This window comes from Anomalospiza imberbis, chromosome 1 (assembly GCF_031753505.1).
Source record: "Anomalospiza imberbis isolate Cuckoo-Finch-1a 21T00152 chromosome 1, ASM3175350v1, whole genome shotgun sequence".
NCBI lineage: Eukaryota > Metazoa > Chordata > Aves > Passeriformes > Viduidae > Anomalospiza > Anomalospiza imberbis.
Genome location: NC_089681.1, coordinates 97,941,475 through 97,968,352, shown reverse-complemented (window position 1 = coordinate 97,968,352; position 26,878 = coordinate 97,941,475). Strand labels below are relative to the sequence as shown.

The 26,878-nt window shown below is 38.7% G+C and overlaps 1 protein-coding gene across 2 annotated transcripts in view; it reads left to right on the top strand.

Annotated features, from left to right (window-relative positions):
• The window catches only part of AMPH (amphiphysin), a 124,922-nt gene that overhangs the window by 48,487 nt on the left and 49,557 nt on the right, over positions 1-26,878 (top strand). For both annotated transcript variants that reach the window (XM_068201569.1, XM_068201578.1), the window contains exons 2-3: positions 8,466-8,546; positions 21,989-22,043. In XM_068201569.1, the coding sequence (XP_068057670.1) occupies positions 8,466-8,546; positions 21,989-22,043 (136 nt within the window). The remainder of the gene's footprint in view (positions 1-8,465; positions 8,547-21,988; positions 22,044-26,878) is intronic.

Here is a 26,878-nt window from a genome sequence, read left to right as displayed (position 1 = left end):
AGAATTTTTACATTATCTGGGCAATGATGAAAAATTAGATTCTGTGATTTGCAGAAAGGTTACTATGATCATCCCTCATTGCATAATGTTCACATTTGTCATTTAGGCTGCATTTCCCTCTGAAACTTTGATTATGAGAATGTAGCTTATCATAGTGGTTTATGCTTGTCTGGGTATTATTCAGTACTCTTCTCATTTTTTAAGCAAACTGTTCCAATGCATCATGGTATTTTACAATACTCAAAACACCAGCAAGCAAAAGCTTACAAAAAATTAACAAAAGAAAAGCATTTGTAAGAGAAGTATACCTTCTTGCTTCTTTAAGCAGTGAATACCATATCAGAACTTCACAAACAGCAGGACAGTCCATCCATGAGAAAAATCCACTGGGTCTATAAAATATGAAGAGACAACATCAATAATTCATTGAAATTCAGTTTTAGTGAGAGTTTTATCTTCAGTTTTATCTTCTCTAGTCATCTTCTTTTGAGTGGGTTTGGAGAGAGGTTCGTTAGGGGTTAGATTCATGTTACATGGACAATTTTTCTGATCTGTAGAGTTGTCTTTATGGTCTTCCATACTGGAGAGTGCCTGGTACCTAGCAGCTTCCCTCTTCCATTACTTGGGCCATATTTCATGCATTCATGCAGTTCAGGATACGACTTCTCTTTGACTTTGTACAGCAGAAATTGCCTATGTTATACATTAGGATAGCAATTGTGGAGCTGCATTATGCCACTAAATGATACATTCCCAAATGCAGTTTACTGTGATGGCCTTTCTTCTAGGATATGATCCACTGTGTCAAACCTGAACAATAAAGCTCAACTGTAAATGGTGGACAAATTAGCATTATTGTGCCCAGTGTAAGAGAAGATCTAGGAGAGTCTGTGGAACCATTACCAGTGCAGTAATAAATACATAAATTACAGGATGGTGAAGATTTTCTGTAACTGGATGAATATTCAGTTGTTCTGTGTGTCATTAGTAGTGCCAGTGTGCACAGAAAAAGGAACCGGTTTCCACAGATGGTCTAAAGCTGATCTGGAAATCTGAGCTAAGTTCAGTCATATTATAAGATTAGTAACAGAAACCAGCACCTCACAAAGTGATTGATTATAATTGAAGAGCTTTACTGTAGTGTCTTTCTGCATTTTCTTTGGTAAAAATTTCATAGGAAAATGCTCAGTGTTCTGTATTAATCAGGTTTTCAGGCTTTTGAGAGTCTGTCAATGGCAAAGGGATTTTTTTCCACAACCTTGCAGCAGATATTAGTAGAGCAGAGGGTTCAGCAAACATTTCACTGTCAGCTGTTGTTTTTGCAGGAATGCATTCATGAAATAGCAGCAGTAGTACAAGGGCAAGGCTGTGTTTTTGGAAAGCATGTGACTGTATGTCGCTGTAGAGCAGGACGGTAACGAGAAGACTCCAAGGCAAAGGCAAAGAGGATGAACTCTGATTTATTTCAAATGCACCGCTCTATATATAGAGAACATCGTGCGGACTAATTTCATTGGTCTTAGAGTAAAAACATCTCACACCATTGGTTTGTAGTGAATGATGCATGGTGGCAGAACATATCTGTAAACAATGTGAACAACAAGATAGATGAGAGAATTATTTACATTCTTTCCCAACTGTCTCCCAGACTCTCGCCTGGTTAGAAAACCTTCTCTTTTTCTCTCTGACTGAACTGAGAATATCCACAATTGTATAGTATGGAGAGTATGAAATTCAGTCAACCACTTAGAGAAGAAAAGCCATTGAGCCTGTTGCATTAAAGTTATGCTGAGATAAAAATATTCATAGCAGAACTGAAACTGCACAATACACTATGCTATTTCAGACACAGGAATCTTAACTCTGTCATAAAATGGTAATTTATAATTACTGGGTGTGTTCAGCACTAGGGAAAAAAATAACAGGTTTTTAAAAAATCTTATTATTTTTCTAATAATGAAAATCCATCCAATTTTTAATCCTACAATGTAACAGTATTGAAAAAGATCTTAAAGCCCATTTTCTTTTATTGACCATATTTTGAGATTTCAGTGCTTGAAATGAAATGGAGGCAGAAGAATATAGACTTCGTCATCATGACAGAAAAAGACTGGTTTTCTTATGAAATGCCACCCAACTAGATCTTGAGTAGTTAGATATGAACATTACCTCTTTGGATAGGAGGCTTTCTATTAGCTGGACTAAACAAATAGGTCCATTAGCTTAATACTTACATATCTGTAATCTACTGCACTGTCTCTTCCTGCCCCTCTTTGCAGCAGAACAGCTAAGCAGCATCTTTGTAATGATTCTCCCTGCTTTCACTTCAGCATCCCATGTGCTAATTGTGAGGAGGTGGGAATCTTGTGTGGCTTCAATGACTCCTGAGTATTCTGTTTCCTGTGCTAAACACCTTGCTGTCATGCTTGAGTGGAAGTCAGTATATAAGTATTGAAATTATTCCTATACTGGGGTTAATGCTTCTATGTTATCTTCCTAGCTAGCTTTTATTTCTGGAGCAAACAGGGTTTCTTAAACTTTGCTCCTATACTTTTCAAATACCAGCTGGGTATCATGGACCACGCTTAACATTTCTACTTTGACACTGTTTTGTAGTTTTGTGATATTGGACACTTTGTATAGCATCTCATCAAATGAAAATAATTGTCTTTTTAAACATGGAGGTGTTTGTGGTGCTTGTGTGGGGTTTTTTGGTAGGAGGAAATGGCTGGCTTGTGGCAAGATGATTGGTGGGGTGGAGTTTTTTGTCTGTCTTAAATTACCATCAGGCTCTGGTAAGCTTGGGTCTGTGAGAAACAAGGCTCACTCTTTAAAATTTTTAAAAGTTTAATAAGGGATAAAAGGGACAGTGTCCAGTGTTGGGGTGCTCAGCAAGCTGCCAGAAGCACACTGTTAACTATAACAACTCTTCTTATATACTTTCTTATTGCATTGATCAAATGCATATTAATGAAGATTATACATATTCAAACATTTCTTTGAGTTTACATGTTCTGAGAATTCTGTATCTTAGTTTGACCCCCAACCTTATCTTCTTAGAGTACATGCCACAATGCAGATATGATTTTGAGAGTCTTGTATTTTATTTCCTCACGAGGCCCGCTGGTCTGTGGTTTGACAGTTACTGATAGCCAGAGGGTCAGTGGTAGATTCCTTTTTTGCTCTTTGGCTGTTATTTGCCTGTTTTTTTCAATGTTATTTTATTATACAGACGTTCTAGCTATTTTTACAAATACCTTCAATCAACATTAGCTATTTTCACTATTGTCAGTTAGTTACAAAAATAAAGTCATTAGTTATTATTTCACAACTACAATTGCTTCTGAAAAAGTTAATGTTATAATACACAGTACATGTCCTCTATTTTTATATTTTGCAAAAGCTTAAACTATAATGTATATTTATCACACTAAGATATACAATCTACACAGGGATTAGGGTATTAACCATAAAAGGCTGACAAATTATACTGTATCAAATGCAGTTGAAAAGAGATTACAAACTGTACTATAGCAAAATAATTTACAAAAGCTAATAATAGCAGAAGATAATAACTACATAGTTGTTTATAACAGGGCCATGTATTTTTGCTTTATTGGTTGACATATAATACATAGTTGGTTAAGTTAAAATACAGTCGTGCTTACTTCAAACTTAACCATTGTGTTTCTGGTTTTTTAAATGCCAGATAAGCACAGTTGTGTATCATAAGAAGCTTTTTCAAAGCTTCTATTTTATATTGGCCAAATGCTTCTTTAAATTTTATGAGCATTTGCTGATATCCATATGATGTTTTGCACAAAGATAACTCTAAAATTATTTCTCCTCCATGGCTGGTTTTCATTTTAACCAATTTCAGCCCAGAAGTACCCAGAGAAACTCCTCTGGAAAACTGCATGTATTAGTCATGCAGCCCTAGTATTTCTTTTACAGGTTGTAGAAGAGTATGGTATTAGGTAAAAAAAAAAAAAAAAAAAAAAAATTTGTGGAATGGTGTTGTAAAACTGTTGTGGAACACTGTTATAGATGCATGAGTGTGCATTTCTTGAGATCCAGAGCACTTTACTGTTCTCAAAAAAATTTGGACAGAGAGTCTATGAAAATGGTTTTGAACTCTCATAAGTGTTTGTCTTGCTTTTCTGGGGTTATTCTGTTATACCCTAAATTACACTACTTTTGGCAAATTAGCTTAACTTAACTTTTTAATATTTTAATGGTCCTGTGAATTTCTGATGTAGTCTTCTCCTAAGTAACCTTGTCTGAGCAGTCATATCTTTCTGCCCTGAGTGGTTTTAAACATGTTGGTTGTTCTTCAAGAATACTGATGTGTGCCTGGGGGTGATGTATCTTGGATGTCTGATGATGTCAGTTCCTGTCCACCCTGCTGCTGCCCTGCAGGAAGCTGATCTGCCCTTGAGGCAGCTCCTGGGTGGCCACAGCTTACATCAAAGAATCAGTTTCAGCATTGGGTTTTTTTCTTCTTTTTTTTTTTTTTTTTTCCTTTCCTTGAATTGCCATAGTATTAAAAACCTTTTTAGGAGACGATGGTTAGGCCTCTCAGGGTGGTAGTCTCAGTAAGCAGTAAAACTCTCCTTCTTGCCTCAAGACAAGAGTTTTCAGTGTAATCAAGCTCTCTGAAGCTAACCTGTAGTTTATTTTACTATATTAGTTTCTTCAGTATGTTGCAAGCACTTAACAACATTCACATTACAATTATTCTAAAATTGCTCAGTTGAATTTAAGATTCCCATAAAACTGAATGTATCATATGACAAATAAAGACACTTAGAAGACTAAAGGCATATTGTTTAATCTTGCATCATCTGAAAGTTTTTTTGAAGATGCAAATGGAAGTACTCTTGATGACATTTATAAATTACATCAGACATGATTGATGTTCTTACTCTAATTTTGTGTCTTAGTGTAGAATATGTTATGTCAGTACCCCATTTCCTGGTAGTTCCTCTGTACATGGTTTTACTTGACCGTATCTAAATTTAACATTGTATTAAATTTAGCTTTTACTTCATTCTCAGTGCTAATTGGACTTAACTGTTTAGTTCATATATTCTTAGCAACATGCTGGATGAACACTGATACTCATTTTAGATACTTTTTTAAAAAATATTTTTCTGTCATTTTAAGAGGAAGCTTAGTGGTAGCTGAGTTAATTTAATTACAAATGAGGTATCTTTTATCCTGTTTTATTTTATTGGGATGAACATATTCATCAACTATTTTATACAGTCTTCAGAAGATTACAAACTTAAATATAGAACATTTACTGATATTCAGTTAGTGTCCATTTCTGTAATTTTTAAAATTTCTTTGATTGTAAACGATACAGACTGTTCATACACATTGATAGATGTTCTCAAACTTAACCTCAAATTTTATTTCTCTGTATGGGTATACTACAAAAAAAAAAAAAAAGCTAGCCACTTGCCTTCACTAAATTCTGGACTCATTCAAGCCCTTCATGCCACCACATGTTCAAGATCTTTGATTCCTCTGTTTTTGTTTTTGTTTTTTTTCCCTCATAACCTGAATTCAAATCCATAATATGGATTACTTACCACTTGGGCATAAAGTAAAGTATTAGCCACTTATCAGTCCAGATTTCCATTCTTTAGCATGTTGCAGAGCCCTCCAATTCTTCTGTGAAACACAGTCCATCTACCCTTCTCCTGTCCACATGGACCACCAATAAATAAACTGAGCTATTCCTCTTACTAAAGTTAATTCTTGTCTAGAAGGGTGGTCAAACTGAGACTTAAGGAGGAGGTTAAGCACTTGCTGCTTCTGAGCACAGCCTTCATTTTACCATTCAGAACGATCAGATGCTTTCCAGTGACCTGTGTGTTTCAAGTCTGTTTTCTGTCGTTCTAAACCTAGTGCTACTTGCCATTTCCTAACCTTAGCCATAGACCAAACCCTGACTTTAACCCAGATATTCCACAGAACAAGATGAACAAGATGTTTAAAATTTATTTCAGCCTGTCCATGAGGTGGGGGTGGTGAAGTTAGAGTAACCCACATGTAAGGCATACAGGCCTTCAGGTGGCTTTAGCCCTACCCCAAAAGCACCCTATAGGTGCTGACCTAACTGAGCAAAAATAAACTATAAACTATAGACTTCTATTGACAAGTGACTTCCACTTTGAGACAGACGTGCACAAACAAGAGCTGAAAGGTAGGTCAGTTTCTACAACTGTCAACCTGGCCGCTTTTCTGTTTAGACTACCAATGTAAACTTGTGAATAGGTTGGTTGTAAAAGGCTGAGCTACACGTTCATTAGTCCATGGAGTTATATGGGTGGGATCTAAAAGAACCTGTGAGGAATAGTTTCTTTTAGCCCCAGTCTGCTCCACTGTCTCTATATGGAATTGTGGGGATGGGATTAGGATTGCTTTTAGCAAAAGAGTAAGCGAACCCCAATTATCTATGTACATGGCATGAGCTGCAGTACTTCCATGAGAGTAAGTTTCTTTAGTCTCTGGCTTGGAACTTTTAGATCCAACCATATGACATATATATAGTTTTGATTTGGATCGGGAAAATTGAGAAACTATGTTATAAATTATTTGTATTAAGATTAGGGTTGGTGTTTGTAGAGGCTAAATTGTAACACTGCATCTTGGTTCAGCGAAATATCTGTATATTAAATGGAAAGTTGGAGATAGGATAAAAAAACCCCAAACCATAGGAGGGAGCTACTACAGGAGGTTGTTCCCTTCTGAGCCTTGCACTATGGGGCCTGAGTGCACATTTGAAAATGTGGATGTGTGCCACTGATGTGGAAAAAAAAGAGTCTATCATGACAACTTTTGATGCTGTAGTTTGTTATGTATGTTATGAATGCTCATACTACATTTAACATGCTTCTTGCTTCAAATGTGGTTTGAATGCATTGCCATGGTCAGGAGACTTACCTGGCAGCCACCTCTTTGAAAAGAACATGTTGGATTTTCAGAAAGCCCCCTGGTACGGATCAAAGCTGTGCCACAGTTAGGGGCAGCCCATTTGGCTCATTGGTGACAAGGAGCAGTGTGAAGGCCTGTGATGATTCAAAATGTTAAATGATTTCTCTTTATAATTCTCTATGATACTTATTAATATTTTATGAAGAGGTTGGTGATGAGAGTGTATGAGGTTTTTGGGACTAGGTAACTGTCTTCAAAGCAACTAAAAATGCCCACATATGCCTGAAAATAAACACAGCTATTGGCAGCAAAAGGCTAGTCTATATCTTTTTTTCTTCTCTGATATCATTCTTTCAATCTTTCTGCTGTAATTATGTCAAAACTTCCTTTCATATGCCATGTCCACAGGTAGCATTGCATCACCTTCATGATTACCTTGACCTCTGGTTTCCACAGTAGCAATGCTCATCACCCTTTGTGCAGCCTGATTTTGTGCTGTGAGGCTGGCTGGACTTGGGAGAAGAAAGTGGTCCAAGAAAGAATATGGTTGTACTGGAGCTGTACATTCTTTGTTTTGAGAAGAATAGGTTATAATGTTTATATGTTTATTCATAGCATCTGCTAAGTGCTACTGTTTCAGTTTTGTGGGGCTTCTGGGTTTTGTTTTGGTTTTGTTTTAATTTTTTTGGTTTTGTTATTAACTGTGCAAATAGATAGTTTGGTCAATCTGTAATGGGAGAGCAATCTGAACATCAATCTGTGGGATGGTTCATTCCTACAAGCAAGTACTCTCTAAAGATTTGGGGATTGCTTACCAGTAGGGTGAAGCCTATTTGCAGCTATGTTTAAGTCTTCAGTATTATAATGAATGGATAGCAATGGGATTTAATAATAGAATGCATTTATTGTGGTTAAATACAGTGCAAAGTGTAGCTCTATCAAATTACTTTTGAGATTGGTGATTGAATAGCCCTTATTGCTGAATTATTGTAGCAAGCTTATTATCTAGTGGATGACGATCTACTTATGAATTAACGAGGGGAGCAAAATGAACACTATGTTTTAAATAAGCACCAGCCTTACAGTTCTTTAATTTTTATGACTTTATCTTGAACATTATGCAGATAAGAATGATGTTAATACTGTTCAATGTAATGAGAAGAAAAACCTGATGAGGTTTTTTTTTTTTTCCCTTTGTCTGAACTGGAGGACAATTTGTAGTGCTAGCAGAATTCTCTCACTCTTTCTTGCTTTGAAAAAACAAGAACCATTCCCCCAAGGACTCCATACTTGGAAGTATATTTACACACACACCCACACACCCATACCCCATTCTCCTTTTTTTTTTTTTTTTTTGACAAAACAGTTTCTTGTGTGAATTTTGGAAATTGTAGAACACAAAACATTCCCAAAAGTAAAATGCTATTTATGTCTAACTGCAAAAACAGAAGTGTTGAAAGAAGCAGATGTTTTGATTTGTGTCATAAATATTAAATTACTCCTTATTCCTTTCACTACAGGTTCTTCAAAAACTAGGAAAAGCAGATGAAACTAAAGATGAACAGTTTGAAGAATATGTTCAAAATTTCAAACGGCAAGAGGTCAGTTACTTTTTTCATTTTCTTTAATTGTGTCTTAAGAACGCAATATATTTAACTTGCTGGTTTTGAAGGTGTTGCAGGGGAACAGGTAAGATTTTATTTTTTGGTGGGTACAAGATTTTGTTCTGTAATTTTCAAACACAGATAACAGTTGCATTTGTGCATGCAGAGCGCTAAAATTTAGGCTGAAAATAAAAGGACATTTTTTGTCATATCATGCTTGAACTGCTTGAGATCAGAGTGACAGTACATTTTCACCAGTAATTATCAACTAAATGCAGCTTTGTGGTCGCCTTGTTACAAAGACAGAGAAGTATTTACATGGTTTCATTCTGTGGATTACTTTCATCAGTGCTATATAATAATACTGGTTTTATAAGAGTGAGCAGATGAATAGTTTCGGACTGCGTATGTGTTGTGAAGTTCCCCATGGGTGCTGAAGTCTGTGGTGGCAGTGCTGATGAAGCATAGCTAAGCAGCAATGCTCAATTACTCTTAGTGTTATAAACACAACACAGAAAACCAAAGGTGCTCCAAGGAGTTTATAATCTACTCCCACTGCAAGCCTAAATTCTAACCCCAATAATTACTTGTTGCTTCGTTGGACAGGTTTTTTGGCTCTGAGGTGATGAATTGCAATTTATTATGTAGTACCTTTCTGCCACAAATTAATACCTCCCATGAACTGTACTAATACCACCAAGAAAATAGTCTTGTTACATAAGTATGAACTGACATATCTGTCATCTTTGTGAGCTGTTATTTAGAGCTCCTATAGAAAGGAATTGGAGAGTGAGAATTACTCCCACACATTTTACACAATAAAATTTGGCTCATGTCAGTGTTTGCAGTTTCTGCTCTGAATCAGTCCTATTCTACCAAACGCACTTTCCTCCTTTCCATGTAAACACAAAGCCTGCATCATAACTGCTAGAATGCTTTTTAACTCTTTTGCATCTTATTGTCACTTCACCTTTATTTTCCTGAGAGGGAGGTTTCAAAAGCTATTGAGCTTTCCTCTTCACCAAAGAGAAGAATACTGGGAAGTAAAAGAATCTGTTTCTCTGAGAAGGGTAGTTCCTTCCTCAAATTTCTTGAGGTCAGGAAGATGGCGGGGCTTAATAGAAGTTTTGAAACCCTCCAGAGATACTATATTTTCCCTTTTCTTCCCTTTCCATTTTTGCAACTCTTCTTGACTTGACCTTTTGATTATTTGATGTTGCTGCTTATCCTTGTTGTTTGTATTCCAGCTGTTGGCACAGCTAGTAACTGTGTTTGTAGAAATAAGGTACGCCTCTGAGGGGTTTCTTCAGTGTAGGAGCAAATGGAGCATCCTCATGAAGAAACTGAATTTGTGGTACTTTTCTCTTTTCGTTCAAAATTTTGAGACAAAAAAGAGGGGAAAGAGGAAAAAAAATCTTTTTAAGCAAAATGATATCTCAAGTATTGGGTTTTTTCAGTCCTTTGCCAATAATTTTCTGTAATGGTGATTTTAAGCTGAAAATGTTGCTTAGATCCAAGGAGGATATTAGCATTACTTTCTTTTTATTTCCTCGTTCTTTGATGTACATAGAGGCAGTAATAAACAGTAAAGGACTCTGCAGGAACTACATGATGCTAAATCCTAAATGCGAATGTGAGTTGGGACCAGAGAGAGAATTGGGCAGGGAGGGTGACTGCAAAGGGAACTACTACAACTGTCATGACAGTCACATGCAGCTTAGGCTAGGTGCACGCACTGACACACCAAATGAGGGAGACTCTGTATTTCTGAACTAGTCACTCATGCTTACTGTGCTTTCAAGAAGTGCTGTTGTGCTCAATTCTTCAAATGCAATGGGGAAAATGCTGCAAAGCACTGTTTCTGCCATGTTCACCAATAAGAAGCATATAAATAGTTTCAATATTCTAAGTTTCTTCCATGCTCTGATCTACAATTTAACAGCAATGCAAAGGTGTGAAGCATTACAATGTGCATCTGAATTATCACTCTTACTGATCAATGCCATGCAGAACTGATGTCTTCTGAGAACTTAGGCAGCCATCTCTTCTTGGTTTACATTCAGTCCTGCTTTCATGTTCATTCTGCAACTCTAGAGGCTTTAGACAAAGAAAAGTCAAATTCTAGATATAAAGTATAAAAAGGCAATCTGGTGGATGTGCTGAGGTTCACCAAACTGTTGCTGTGGGCCATTCAGGAGGCTTGCAAGAACAACCAACCCTGTTAGAGGCTGTGCCATCTTTTTCAGTTTTCTCCAGGATTATTTGTCTCTGTGATGGTCACTGACCTAACAAGGCCATGGCAGAGGAAGTTTGCAAGGAGGTCCAAGCTTTACTTTGTTTCTTGCAATCTCACCTACCAATGATTTGTCTGCTCCTGGCCACCTCACCTACCATCAGTTCATTCTGAGGAACACTGTCACTTAATTTCTATCTCTCTCTGCAAGTTCTTTGTTGCAGCTGGTGCTGTGTGTGCCCTGGGGATCCTGGTAAGCTGAAAGCTATGAAAATGGTCTATCTTGTTTGTCTGCATTACTGAGCATGCAACCCTTGAGAGGTCAACTAACCTTAAGTATAGAATGATCTTTTTATTACTACTCTCCAAATATAATAAATGAGGACTCCCAGTTCAGCCCACTGAAAGGATAAAGGAAAGAGCATAGTGCTCATTATCCAGGAAAAAGAAAACTGAAAACCTGAAATCTTTGCCTGAACAGTAGATTAGATGGTGGGTCTGTACCAAACTCAGAAGAAGGCTATGTGTAAGGATACATGCATGTCATGGCTTGATACTGGCCAAAGACCAGGCACCCACAAAATCCAGTCACTCACCCTCCCTTGCCACAGCTGGGCAGAGGAAAGAAAAATTTAATGAAGGCTTCATGTGTTGAGATAAGGACTGGGAGAAAACATTCCAAGGGCAAAACGGACTGAGCTTAAAGGTACAAAGTGAATTTATTACTGTCAGAGGAGGATAATGAGATGTAAAATAAGCCCTTAAAACACCTTTTTTCCCAGCCCCTCCCTCGTTCCCACTGACAGCACAGGGAGACAGGGTTCTGAGGGTTTTGGTCAGTTTGTCACCTGAGGTTTTCCTCCACTACTCAGGGAGAGTCCTTCCCCTGCTACACCATGGGGTCCCTTCTCATGGGAGACAGTTCTCCATGAACTTCTTCAGCATGGCTCCAAATCTCATGAGCAGCAGTCCTGCCAAAACTGCTGCAACTTGACTTCTCCCCATGGACAAACAGTCCTCCCAAAACTCTTGAAATGTGAATCATTCTTCCACGGGGTGCAGTCCTCCAAGGACAGGCTGCTCCAGTGTGGAAGCAGGGGCCCCCTCTCTCCACTGGGTCTCCCACTGGATCACAGCCTCATCCAGGGCATCTACCCACTCCAGTGTGAGCACCTCCCCCAAGAGGTGCAAGTGGATCTCTGCATCCACCATGAGCTGCAGGGGCACAGCTGCTTCACCATGGTCTTCACCATGGTCTGTGGAGGAATCCTGGCTCTGGCACCTCGAGCACCTCCTGCCCTTCCTTCTCCACTGACCTTGGTGTTTCCATGTTGTTTCCCTCACATATTATCACCTCCTCCTCTTCTACTAACTGCAACAACACTTTGTTTTGTTTTTCTTCTTAAATATGTTATCACAGAGACATTACCAACATCTCTAATTGGCCCAGCTTTGGCCAGCAGCATGTCCATCTTCAGAGCCATCAGGGATTGGCTCTGCAGGACATAGTGGAAGCTTCTAGCAGCTTCTCACAGAAGTCACCTCTGGCTGCCAAAAACCAGGCCGTGGAAAACCAATGCAGTGCAGCAGATCTATCTGGAGAAAATGGTCATTTAGATTCCCCAGTCATCCGTTCCCATCTCTTTCTGAATACAGCTGGATAAGAGTCTCTTCTGGACTTGACAACCCAGAGTTGAATTAACCAGATGAGTCACCATGGAGAAACTGAGTCATCCCATGTCCAAAGAGAACAGAGCACAGTTGCTTTGCAGAGCCCCAGGACTTAGTCTATCAAAACCATTAAGCTTCTGCAGCTGATGACAACAGAAAAACATTTAGGTTTTAAACAATGAATACAGCTGGTTTTCATCATCCACTTAAACTGTAAACTGAAAATTCCCACTCTAAATCAAAGCTTGTGGAACATAAAAACTCATATAGGACAGTATGACACAGATTTTCATTTTATTGTAAGAAATTTAATGAGATTTAAGCATTTATCTCTGCACAGCTAATTGTAAATATCTCAGCCTCTTAATCGACTCTGAAGTTCAGAATGAGGGGGGAAAAAAGAGAATTTCTGCATAAGTCTCTCATTTCTATTGTGAAATTATCATCAATGGCCATTCAGGACTTACCAGAAATTCCATCTGTATTCTGTTTTTCAAGCAATTGCATCTTACATGTTCTTTTTTTACAGGGAGTACAGTAGCAATTACCTTTATCCCCATGTATATTTTAATGACTCACAATCATTAAGTCACACTTTATTGTTCTAAGAGAGCAATATTCTATTTCATGTATATGCATATTTGCCTCACTTTATTTTTCTCCATGTAGTTATAAGACTTCTTTTACTTTACATACAACAGTTAAAATATATTTTAGTTCTTAAACCCATAAGTATTATGTACATGTATATGTACACACAGGAGATATAATAGTTGCTACTACAAAAGCAGCTTCCCATGGCATGTTGTCAGAAAAAAAGAAAAATGTCAAAGGCTGTTGTTGATAGTTTATAGAATTAGGTGAAAAAGAAGAGCCTTTTTTTACTGTTGTTGCAGTCCTGCTTCTGTAGACTGTTTTACTTAATGTGCACCTAGTAGTAAGAGCTGCTCATTGGGTGTAATTGTTATGGTTCCTGAAAAGGTTTATCCTGTCAAAATCTTCTTTCACACAAGTATGCTTGGCTGCCTTACAGCTGTGTCATGACATTGACTAAAAGTTGGTTTGTGAAACAATTAACATTTTTTGAAGTGCTCTTTTTGCATCAGCTATGCCGCTGACTTTTTAAAACTTACTCATGAATAAAGATACCCAAGATGGGATTCATCACCTACATATAGGTACCAGATGTGCCTCACAGTGTCCTGCCTGGCCCCCAGACATTGCTCCAGAAAAAAGACATACAGCTTTGACCACAGTCCCATATAATACCTGCTATCTTGACTACTGTGTGGCATCTCCAGCTGCAACAGACACATGTCTTTTGGCAGCTGAACCTTGTGCCTAGAGAGTGATCCAGTTCCAGATTGCAACACCTGAATGTGGGTCTGTGTTTCCAGGAGTTGGGTATTCCCTTGATGCTTGTACTGAACTTGGGCGGCAGGGTCTGGGAGAGCAAGGCAAAAACCCATCAGTTTCCCAGGGACATCTGTGGGCCTTAATGTGTCTGATCAGCCCTGTCTGGGTCCACTAATCCTGCACGTGGACCCAGGGGTCCCATTGTAGCTCAGCCCTTGGCATAAGTTACACCATAGACTCATTCCCATGCCTAGGGAACCCATGTTTCAGCTGCATCTCCTGCTGCTCCCATCTGGATCTCTCAGACAAATCCTGGACCTGGATTCACCAGGTTGTGGGTTGTCAGTGAAACCTCTTACCAGTCCCTGTTTTTGCCCACCTGTCCCAGACCCTGCAGGATGGCACCCATCAGTGATTACATAGCCTCCACTGGGGTCACTTGTGGTTCCTGGTACAACTCTGCCAACTGTTGTAAGGGTTCTAGGTTAGTTGTCTAAATGTTGGCATCTGTTGCCACTTTCAAGGCCCTAGTGTGTCCTCCCAGGCTTCCAGCTGCTGTTCAGCAAAGTTGGTAGGTCTCTAAGGACCAGCTGTGTTTGCTGTTTGTGGATGTATCACAAACAGCACTAAATAATTCTACTGGAGTGAATGGTTTTGATTACTGGATTTTCTTAATTGCTCTCCTGACTTCACAGGTTGCTCTTAAGACATCTGCGTTGGTTCTGTGACAAGGAGAGACACTCAACTCATGTAGACAGTGATAAATGTCTTAATCTAGAGTTGGATGAAGGACATGATTAAGAAAGGGAGCTTCAATATGTATTACAAATAATAACATTAAATTCAGTCTGCGTTTTGCAAAATCTTATTTGCTCTAGGAATTAGTAATTATCTCATATATCTACATGACCATCTTTAAACCTATCTTATGTCCCCCATTTAGACCCCCCTGATTTTACAGGTCTTGTACGTGGTGTTGAGATTGATTAAAGAATCCATGTAGTAAACAAAAAGTGAACTTTAAAATTACTTGGAATGGGTGACACTCCTTCTCCTTAGCTGATACTCAAATTTTCTTGGTTGTCTGTAGAATCTAATACTATTAAAGTGCCGGTGATTCTTGGTACTTACTAAGATGCAACTATTATGTGTTCAGTACAGTTCTGTCTATATGAGACTCCTTTGCTAAATAAAAGTTATACCAAGTGTCTCTGGCATTCCAAAGTAAACCAGACATAGAAAAACACAATCTAGACTAGAGGGAGAGGGCTTTGTTCTGTGAGCCAATAAGTCTTTACATTCAGTGGGACTGAGTCTGACAAGCATTTGCGGTAAAGCGGAAGTGTACTTCAGATACTGGATGATCTCTAAGTCAAATACACTCTATACAATGTATATATAAAATCCATAGAAAGGTACATTGTATTTTGAGACTATGGGAGGGATTTCTCTGCTGATTCCATTCTATCCTGAAATGTGTATTTAGTAATTATCTTATGTCTTAAGGGCCATTTTTCCCAAGAAAAGAAGAAATATAGTGTACTGTTAAATCTCATCTCAACCTCATTAATTTCCAATCATGCAAGATATTCAGGAAGGTGAGGCCCTCTGTTTTATGCTACAAAATTATCTCTGCCTGGACAGCCCAGATGTATTTCAACTGATTCCTCAGTAAAAAAAGAGAGAGCAGCTGATGCAATGTTTTTCTTTCTCGATTCTGACCATTGATTGCTCCAAATTCAGAGTCCAAACCATTGTCACATTGTGTGAGTTTTGACTGCCCCTTGGATATAAACTATTATGCCTCTGCAGCTTTAGTGATTTTACTGTTTTCTTCCCAGTGCAGCTGAATGTTCAAAGTTATTTCTGGCTATTTTTAAAGGAGACCTGTATATGTTTCTTCAGGACCCCTTTGGGATAACTGACCATGAGGATAGTTAACAGCCCAGCTCAGAGATCTAAGACGTGGATTGAACATGATGCTGTTCACAGCAAACAGTTCTGGACAGTTTTCTGCCTGATCTGTTAATACATACATAGCTTATGTACATTATGTACAAATGTAGTTATGGGTATGCAGCTATAGGCATAAAGAGAGGCACAAGCAGATGTTCAGAAAGTTTAGCTTGACATGAAATGTGTATACATTACTTTTAGCTATAGACTTGTAGATTCTTCCTTCCTCTGCAGACCCCAATTTTTAATTAAAACCGTTATTCTGGGCCCTACTTTGAGGCCATGAGTATACTTAAAGGATGATGTGAAGATAGTAACTGTGAAGGTTAGAATGGTTAGGGAGAGGGAGATTTAGTTGTGAGGGGAGGTCGGAATTTCACTTAAGGTGAGTGCCACATATTTTTCTGTTCAGTCCTCATCTGAAACAAAAACAAGTGGTTCAGTAAAATGGTTGGTTTAGTGTTTCTGAAGGCACAGAGACAGCTGCCTAATGGGCATCGCTACTGACACAAGGCAGAGCTCCCTGGTTCTTGCCTTTAGAGTTGATGTTTTTTTTGGATTAGTGTAAATCATCTGAGAAGCCTGTTTCATTTGATGCAGTTTACTTCAATTCAACATGCTACTTAATAACTAGATCAACAAAATTCTTGTTTTTGAGCCTTCTTAGTGGCTGGGACACAAATTTGGTGCTCTCCTGGAAGATACCGTTATGCCTAAAACCTCGGTGTTTCCAGAGAAGGTTGCAAACCCAATTTTTTCAAGTGATGCACTAGATAAATATTTCAAAACACAAATCTCTTAGAGCTTAAAAAGAAAAAAGAAAATCCATTTTTTAAAGAAAAAGATTCCAGAATACGGGAGACAATTCTAGGGACTATAAGGAACCTGATTGTTGGGGTTTAGGATTTTTCCTTTTGTTTCTTTCTCTCACGGAATTTTGTCCTGTCTCTCACTAAGAAACCATAATGACTGATACTTAAGAGAGACAAAAGAAGTTGCCACAGGAAGGGTGCAACTGGCCACTCTTTTAGCTGGGAGGTTTGTCTTGGAGGAACAGAGATACCGCAAGAATTGGGCTGGGGAAAATGGGGCTGGGTGCAGCTCCTAGCTGTCTCAGCCTCTCAACTCCGGAGGAGGACCCTCGAGTTGCTGCTTACTGGTGGGGGCTGGAGTTCGCTGCCGCCACTGGATCCCAGCCCTGTCCTGCTTCTTCTGCTGTGGCCCCATACCCCCTTGCCTGGTGGGACACCCTGCAGATCCAGCTACAGCTGCTGAGCTTCTGATACATCTCATTTACCACTCTTGGATCTTGCTTGTCCCTACTGTTCCAGCTTGCTGCTTCCAAAGTCCCTGCTACATCTCTTTTTGCTATCCAGAGGGGGCACTGGGACTGGCTGCCCCTGTGAGTTTGTAAGGAACGACCATTCTCCATCCTTTTTTGCTGGCTGTATCTGCCAATACTGCATGGAGAGTGGTGGCCGAAACTCACGCCACAGCGCCCCTGCAGCTGCGGGGGAATCATCGCACCTGCCCTGCCCGGCCAGGCGCCACCAGTGCCCCTGCCAGCTGTGACCATAACTACACCAAAGGGGAAAGTGCCGCAGCCAAGTGAAGGCTGTTACTGGGTTTCTGGTTCTGGCTCCCACTGTTGCCTTGTTATCCATATACATACTAGTAAAGAACTGTTATTCCTTTTCTTATATCTTTGCCTGAAAGCCCCTTAATTTCAAAATTATAGTAATTTGGAGGTAAGGAGGTCATATTCTCCATTCCAAGGCAGGTTCCCGCCTTCCTTAGCAGACACCTGTCTTTTAAGCCAAGACATTGATAAATGGTAAAATAGAGTACTCTGGAAAGAAGATAGATTTTATATTGAATTACAGATTTGTCCAAGTAGCCTTTTATTATGTTAAGCTTATCTTAATTTAATAGTTATTTTCATTTATACTACATAGTTTTGTAAAAGACCTAGCAGTAAATAGTACCTAAAGTGTTTATGAACAAAGAGACAGCACTGCTCAACACTGTGACAAGTAACAGCACAATACAATAAAGAATATCTTCCAAGTGATACAGCAAATGTTTTCTTTTCAGCCATTTCTCTGATGTTTTAGCAATGGGATGATGAAATTCCGGTAATAATTAGAGCTGCATTAACAATTGTAATTTTTAATTGTTGTTGTTGTTGTTATTATTATTATATTTGTTATTAATTACCCTGTGCTCCAGTTTCAATATTTTCAATGCTCTTGCCTCTCACTAAATTGGAGTGATATATTTGGGTTTTGTATGTCATTCATGTGCTGACCTTTCCTTGAAAGATTTATTGTGTTTACATCCTGTTTATGACATGATAGAAAAATCAAACTCTTCTGTTCTGATGGGAAAGCTCTAAATTCATGATTCCTGGCAAATAGGATATCCAATTACAACTTTTGTGGAGGCAAGGTGGTCTTTAATTTCTGAGTGGATGCAACAGATTTTCTAATCCATCAGGAAGTAAAAGCTGGTTAGATGGAAATGATGGGGTTTTAGTTTTCATCATTAACTTTTATTAGGTCTTGTCAGTCTCACAGTCAGCAATGCTGTGGCTCTTTTTCTTACTTCTAGTGCTAAGATATGCTTAAATGCTACAAATTTAATAGAAAGCTGAAACTAAACATACCCAAGAATCAGTAGTACTGAAAAGGCCTAATGCTGCTCTCAGGGTATGTAAGGCCTGTGACTGTAAATTGCTAGATCCTTAAACACTGAACCTTCTTATCTCACTGAGTGCATGTGTCTTTACCAGCTATATAATACTGACTATATGATGAGACCAGAGAGTAGAAAGGTGATAGTCTACATTGTTTAAAGCAACAAACTATTTTCTGGGACATTGTTGTGAAGAGCTGTGTTGACTTTCCCAAAAATGGATGCTGGTTTGAGTCGTTGGCATGCCTCCCTTATGGAAACAGGATTATTTACTAGATTTTTGGTGATTTGTGTACTGAGTTTGATCAGGTGAGCTAAGAGCACTGATTTTTGGTGCTGGAGTCTGGTAGAACATGCATAGTGTTATCAAACAAACTGGTTGTAAGAAGTTTGCTATTAAGACTTTCCTCTGCAGTTTCTTACATCTTATAAAACTCTGACTCATTTTGCTGACTTATGTAGAATAAATGAAAGGAATTATGAAATTATAAAGGAAGCATCAGTGCTGTCTTGGGAAATTTCATTTCAGAGGGATACAACATTGGTGAAAGGACAGCTACCTTTCATTCTCTCTCAAGAAGCTGCATCTCATTTAACAAAATTCATGGCTTAAATGAAGATACTTGGAGCAGTGGTTTCAGAGCCACTGGATGTTTTCATTTGATAGACTAGAAAGTAGGAGTGTACCAGTAAACACTGTAAAGGGACAACATTAAATACATGACAATCTTTTAAAAAGTACTTTTTAACACCCGTATGTAACAGTTTGCAAGATGTGCATAGTCAGCAATGCAGTATTTTCATCTTATGAATTTTCATTTGTCTGTTAAGTGACAAAAGTATATCTGTCTTCACTAATACTGAGTTTACCCAGATGCACATTTTTCAGAATTCACAGGGCTGAGGGCTTTTGATGCTAATTTTTTTCTGGTATTTTTAAAAGGATTTGATTTTGTGGCCAGTGAAACTGAGAGAATATCTCTGAGATTCAGTAGGAGCTGGCCCTTGCTCATGGATTTTTCAGTGTCACATCACACAACAATTGATAATGAGGGAAAAGTCATATGTCTCTATCATGTTTAGATATTTCAGGTGTTTGCGGCCTGTTAATAACCTAGACTGAGGGAGATCCATATTAAAATTATTATTTTGAATGAAGTGTCAGAACTCATAACAGCATGTATGGCAAAATATTTACATCATATTTTACTACTTTGACTTTTTCTCACACATTTCTCTGAACAGCAGTTCCTGATGATGCACAATGCTAACCAAGCACAACAGATCTAATAGTGGTTTAGGGTAGGAGTTGTATAGCTGCACAGCATTATAGTTATAAACACAGTGTTTGAACAATGTGTTTCCCTGACATTTGTGGTGTGCTGCTTAGTCCTAGTGACAAAACATCATGTGTATGAATAAAACGGAACATGAAATCATCTAAGGATGCTCTCACCCTTCCAACTGTGGTTTGCTGCTCCTGAAACACCTGAGATTTTTTAATAACTAAGTAAAGTTGTTACTATATGGTCACCTATTCAGCTGGACCATGATGAAGAACCAAGGTTCTGTACCTTCCATTTTTACCACAATAGCTCAGGCCAAAGAAGGTATGAAATTAAAAGATAACTTCTGTGCCTTCATGTGACTTCTCACAGTAAAAGGGAAACTCCCAGGAGGAGACTGGCATGAATGAAAGGGCAACTTCCATCTAGTTTCTGCCAAGTATTTGCTGATCCTCCTCTTCAGACATAAGATCAAGAAATTTGCTCCTGGGTATAATCTCCTTTCCTATGTGAGTATCCACTGATACTCACCCTGCACTTGTTTTGATATGCAGCTTTGATTCCAAAGCAGGGGAAGAGGTTGCCTTTCCTTGGAGCATCAAATATGGTCCCAAACCAGAGAATGGTTGGTGTGCTGGCTGCTCCTTCACATCTGCTGTTACCCAGCAGCTTTTCAGATACCACCCTGGTGGGTCTATTCCTGTGCTTGGACTTCAGCTGATTAATGGATTTGAGAGCTGTACGTGACTTGTTTCAGATCAAATTAGTGTAAAAGCAAGCTTCTCTTTGTTGAGTCCATAAAGTGAATTAAATCTGCTTTCTAGGCCCACACAGGCATTTTTACCATCCAAATTCTTTCATATTTCCAGGAGGTTAATCAGTTGCTCTCTTCTTATAGTGCACTACAGTTTGAGAGATGGGGGTGGGGGCTGTGATGATCCCATTCTAAAGCCCTATAGTTCCCTTCAAGAAGCTGGGAGAAGTGAGTTTGGTAGGTGTGATCTGCATTGTATTCTATGTACTGGTGAGGCAAGTATTTTTTCAGAACCACAATTTTGATTTAACATGGCTGCAGCTATGATGGATTTTAAGTATCAGATCGCCCCTATCAAACTGAATTTTTTATGATCCTCTGTGTCTGAATGCTCTGAGCATTGAAGCTGCTGATGGCAAATCCTCTAATGCCATCAGACATCCTTTGAGTTGAGTTATAACAGCTTATACCTTCTGCCTTCTAAAATATTCACATTATTCACATGCACCCTTTAGATTCTGTTTTTCTCATGGAAAATATGAAACTCCAAAGCAGTCATATTTTGAAGTCGTCAGTCATATTTTGCTGCTGATTTTTCCATATGGTGTAGCTGTATGTGAGAAAATGTGACTGCAAGCTGATAGTCCTGTAGTTTCCAACTGCTTAAATAAATTACTTGAAAAATATTGGAAACTTGCAAATGTGGACTGTTTCAAAAATTTTCAGGCAATTGAAGGTGTCCTGGACAGCATCTTTTTAGCAATAAGTATGTGCGTAGCACAGGTTTCTTTGCAAATCCTAGGAACTGTGAAGTCCAACTTGTGGTACAGTCAGAGGTAAAGTTTCAAAATCCATTGTTTCCTCTGTTCTGAGAAGGTTGTTGCTATAAGAGAAAGAAAGGGAATTTTGATATATTTGCCAAAGAAAGAGTCGAGATTTCACAGTAGACTGCAAGATGCACTAATCAAGCAAAGCAAAGTAACTAAAGTTATTATATTTTAATAGTTATTTGCTTGCTTATTCTAAAATGTACTTGGGAAATTGTTTACAAATATAGTAAACAACTTGTGTAAGGGTAGAATTTTCTTCAGGTCTAGACTGGCCTCATTTGAGTGGTTTGCAGCGGAAGTTCACCGGTTTTGATTATACTTCTTTGTGTTTCAGATTAGCCATAGGCCCATCTGACTTGAACCGCACCTTAGCTGTAAAATATCTTTCTTTTTGTGGAGTTCTTCCCTGTACAGATGATTGATAAAATAAACCCAGAAATTGTAGCCCAGAGAGTACACCATGCAAGCCTCCCTTGCCAGGCCCTCTTTTTATATGAATCTGTGCATGCTTGCAACATGTGACACTGTTACAGTGTTAATCAGATCAGTCCTGAAATTGCTTTTAGTTGTTGTTAGACATACTGCATGCATGTTTCAAGGCATTAAACATAACTGACATGTGCTTTCACTTCCATGCTTTTTTTTTTCTTCTTTTTCAGGCAGAGGGTTCCAGACTCCAGAGAGAACTGAGAGGATATTTAGCAGCCATTAAAGGTGATTTTTAAGTTTCATATCTTGCTTTCATAAAGCAATTTTTTTTTAAAAATTGAGACAAGTACGCTTGTTTAAAGTATACAAAGACAAATACAAGTAAGAATGTCTTTAACCTGATGCTAGTCATTCTGCACCTTCAATGTTAACTCATGTATGAACAATCTTGCATCCTCAACTGTCGTTTATGTGCATCCTCTGCTGCCCAGATTCTCATGTTGCATGCATTTTCAGCACCCACAAAGTCTACACACCTTGTTATTCATCTTTGCAAATGCTAGAATATTAAGTACTTCATGCAAGGCAAGGGATTGCTTGATCTCCACAAATATAACATTTGCAGGTTACTGCTAGTTGGATGATGAGCTTCCTCCAAAACCACGCTTCCTGTGATAATGCAGTTTCTCATCTATTTCTGGCTGCTTAATCCGTTTTTTTAAAGTTTAAAAGTCAAATGTGATGTCTGTTGATGCTGCATTGAAAATCTAAGTAACAGAAGTCACTAACCAGTGCTTAAATATCAGAGACAAACAGTCATTCAAATCCTACTAGACACTCAACAGAGCACTGTATGCAAAGTGTTCTCTTTCTCATGTCACCACTCTTTGGAGGAGTTGGAGGCTAAAGGGAACGGAATGAGAGTTGATGACTGATTGAGAGACAGCAGCTTCTTGAGATAAATATAAATATATGATAAATATGTATATGTGTGTGTGTGTATTTTTAACCTGGCTCCAGGCCAGTAGGGAAAATTTTGCAAATGAGTATTAACATCCCTGGAAATCACTGTCATGGTAACATCATCACCTGTTCATGGGCAGGTAAGAAAGCTCTTTTTGATGCGAATTATAAAACGGGAAGCAAAGCATTAGCTTACTGTCTTTGACCATCTATTCTTTTCTGGATGGGCTGCTGAAGGAAAATTCCATACTAGACAAATTTGTGCTAATGTCTTTTGTTCTTAGAGGAAATTATAGCATCAGTTTTTGGGGGAACACACTGAATGCTAATTTTGCTTTCAGAGTTTTCACTCTTCCCCACACACATTGTATGGTGGTTATTCAGAAGCAGTAGGATGATGCTGTTTGTTTGCTAGATGTCTTATCTGTCACGTAAGCTGACTGTTTACATGCTGCCTTGATTTCTGTATTGGTGATAACAGCACTCCTCTCTGTTTCATCTTCTTTCTTCATCGTTCTCTTCTTTTCCTAGTACTCTACACTAATGGTCTTTTTGCTCTTCTACTCTCTAATGGACTACTTTTTTCACCAAATTTTGTGTTTATCTTTGTTTGTGTAAAATTTTCCATTAAGTTTTGCCTTTTTAGCTATGTTTTTCTGTTAAGAATCATTTTCTTGTTGCTGCCTTTCAGTAATTTGGACTGACTTTCTCACTCAGGAGGAAAAGATAGCACCTTATTATCTACATGTCTTAAAAAAGATACAGTCAAAAGCATTCATGAGAGCCTTAAAAATGTCAAAGACAACAAGCCAGCAGTGGGCATCCTTGGCAAACATATTGGTACACATTGCTGCTGTGGAGTGAGCACACAACCTGAGACAGTAGAGCACAATACACAGCTCTGGCTGAGGCTCCCTCAAAGATGACTAGGTCAGTAGTGCCAAAGACCAGATTTTGGATGACTGAAGCACCTGCTACAGTGTCTTTGTTGCAATTCTTTGAATGAGTGCTATCATTAAAAGACTTTTGAGGTATCGATGCACAAAAACATGATTACCCTCATATTTAGGCACTTGAGTGGGATTTTTGCACCAAAGATGTCAGAGACTTGGAGCCATGCTGTCATCAGGGGTTCATTTTGCAGGAAAAAGGGTCAAGCATATAACCGCATATATTGGAATTATTGGAAAATAATGCATTTGATATCCTAATGCTCTTGGATGTATGAGAGGAGCAATTCATTTGAAAGGTTTTTGGGATTTTAACTTCAGTAATAAGTTTCATTTTGCTCCATGACTTCTGAGTGGCTTGATGCTGGAAGTAGGAAGTACAAATCCAGGCATGATTTCATAGAATCATAAAATGGTTTGGGCTGGAAGGGACCTTACAGATTATCTAGTTCAAATCCCCCTGCCATAGTCAGGGATGCCACTCACTAGACCAGGTTATTCAGAGCCCCATCCAACCTGGCCTTGAACACTTCCAAGGATGGGGCATCCACTCCTTTGGGCTACCTGTTCCAGCGTTTCACTACCCTCTGAGTAAAGAATTTCCTCCTAACATCTAATCTAAACCTCTCCTCTTCTAGTTTCAAACCATTCATTCCCCTTTGTCCTACCACTGTCTACCTGTGTAAAAAGTTGCTCTCCCTCTTTTTCAATAAGCTTCCCTTAAGTACTGTCAAGCAAAAAGGAGGTCTCCTCAGAGCCTTATCTTCAGGCTGAACAATCCCAGCTGTCTCAGTCTGCCTTTGTAGGAGAGGTTTTTCATTTCTCAGAACATCTTTGTGGCCTTCTCTGGACCTGTTCTAACAGGTCCACATCTTTCTTGTGCTGTGGACTCCAGATGTAGACACAATACTACAGGTGGGGATTTAAGCAAGGAAGAGTAAATTAAGCCTTACTATGACCCTATGTCCCTTCATTTTAATATACTTCACAATTTGAGGTTTAGTATCACACATTCTTAAAAGAATTTTTGCTGTATTCAGACTCCTTCTCTTGGTCACTGATGCTTCTTAGTCTTATCTGGACCTTGATCTTTCTTGTTGGTTATTCAAGGACTCAAATGAACCATGCCATAAAGCTGTTGAAATAGTGAATGGCTTTTATGTGCCATTTTATTTCACTTGCATGATAGTTTAATGTCTGCTGTGTATCAGTGGTGTTCGTACTGATGAGACTGCATGCTATCCCCCATAGCTTTAATCATCTCATGCCTCAGTCTTGTGTGTCTTCCAGTCTCCTTGACAGTATGTACCTGGGTTTTATACTTCATTATTTATTTTTCAGCTTTTGAGAGCTGTAAGGAACTTGAATGGTTTTATGGGCCCAATTGTTATAGAAACCCTAAATCAGTCACCCATTTTCTACCCCAAGCTCTTTGCAAGTACCAGTGCAGATGGGGAAGAATAAACATGGATCTTCATGCAGGTGGCAAAGTGACAGAGGTAAAAAGTAGTCCTGCATGAGGAAATGAAAGCACCAATGTAGTGATAAAGAGTAACTTGTGTACAGGAAGGGGAGGGGAGATTTTTCAGATTTGTAAGCAGTTCTGCTGCCTAGTTGTCAGTCTGTGGCTGACAGAACTGCCCATATCCTTCAGACACAGAAACCTTAAAATCAGTCACGTAATTTCTTAAAATCCATAAAAGTATTAATCATCTTTCTGCAAAATTTATTCATTAATAATGAAATTATTGACTTATTCCAGTGGAAACTCCAGTGGATTGCTAGCAATAAAAAATACAACCCTTATGGCAGGGCAGGTCATTTCCCTGAAGAACCACATAAGTAATATTAAGAGCCAGACCAAGATGTCTCACCCCATCAGGAAAATGGAAATTTCTCCATCATTCAGGCTAGGTTACCCTGTAGGGGAGTGAGGAGACCCCACAGTATATGAGTTTTACAGCCAACATGCTGTTCCAGGTCTGTCTCATTCTCCACGGGAGCTTGAGTATATTGGAACTGTGATGGTAAAGAGTCGCCTACCCTCCCCCTTCTCTGGTGTGCTTAATGGGAATGTCTTTGCACTGCCACCCCCAGGTTCCCTGTCACAAGGAGGCCTCTAGAATTTTTTGGAGGCTCCAGGGACAGGGACTTTTTCCCTTAGAAATAGGGATCATTTCATCTGAGAAGCTCAATTTTCAGTAACTGGATTATTTAGCAACATTTTTCTTAAGTGATTCAAATATTTTGGCACTATTAGCTATTAAATAAAGGACCCAATTACCAACAAGTACTACTGAATGAAACAATTGATACTAAATATAAATTTCGAACTGTTCATCAGCAGTAATAATTCTCTTCACATTTCTTAGTACTTTTCATATTTCTTAGTACTTTAATGACTTGCTTTTAACAATTTATCTTTCTCAGTGATAGCAGTTAAAAACAGACAAGAGAAAGAGCCTGCAGTCTATGACTAAGATACTAATCCTCTTAAATTTAGTGCTGAATAACATATAAAAGGTATTAGTGTGTAAGGAATAATTATGTGAAAACCTGCCAAACAAAAAATCATTGGACACTGTAAGTTTATGTCCAGAGGTATGAAAAAGAATGGAAATTCACTGGATTGGTATTTACCTTTTCACTCATTTGGTGTATTGCAGTAAACCTGGTATAGATGCAGTCAGAGGGAGTAGGATGGATATTAGCCTGGAAATTTCAGATTGAAGCCCCCGACTGAAAAAGCCAAATACTTTACTGCCCACTTGCCTTTCACTGCAGCTGGATTTGACTGATGTTTTTTACAGTAATGTGGCAGAATGTCCAATCCTCAGAACAGAAAAAAGTGTAAAAGTTGGTGCAGTTTTGATATAACTCAAGCATGGCACATTAGGTGTGTTTTACTTATTCTCTTAAACAGATATATGCCTGAGTCCTTTAGTACTTAAGAAAGCCTAGGAAAAGGTGTCAACATTGTCTGTGACCAAGCTGAGTGCAAGCTGCAGGAGGGATTATCTAGCAGCTATGCTAGCCTGCCTGCCCCAGGAACCTCTGCCACAGGTTTACCACTCAGAGTGCTTAAGGGCAGAAGTTCAGGTATCAGAAAGGATCAAGTGTGAGCAGGGATGAACAAACCCACCTAGTTTGTACGTTCACCCTGATTGGAGAGAATCTCTTCTTAAGCAAAGAGATTCTCTGTTGGTT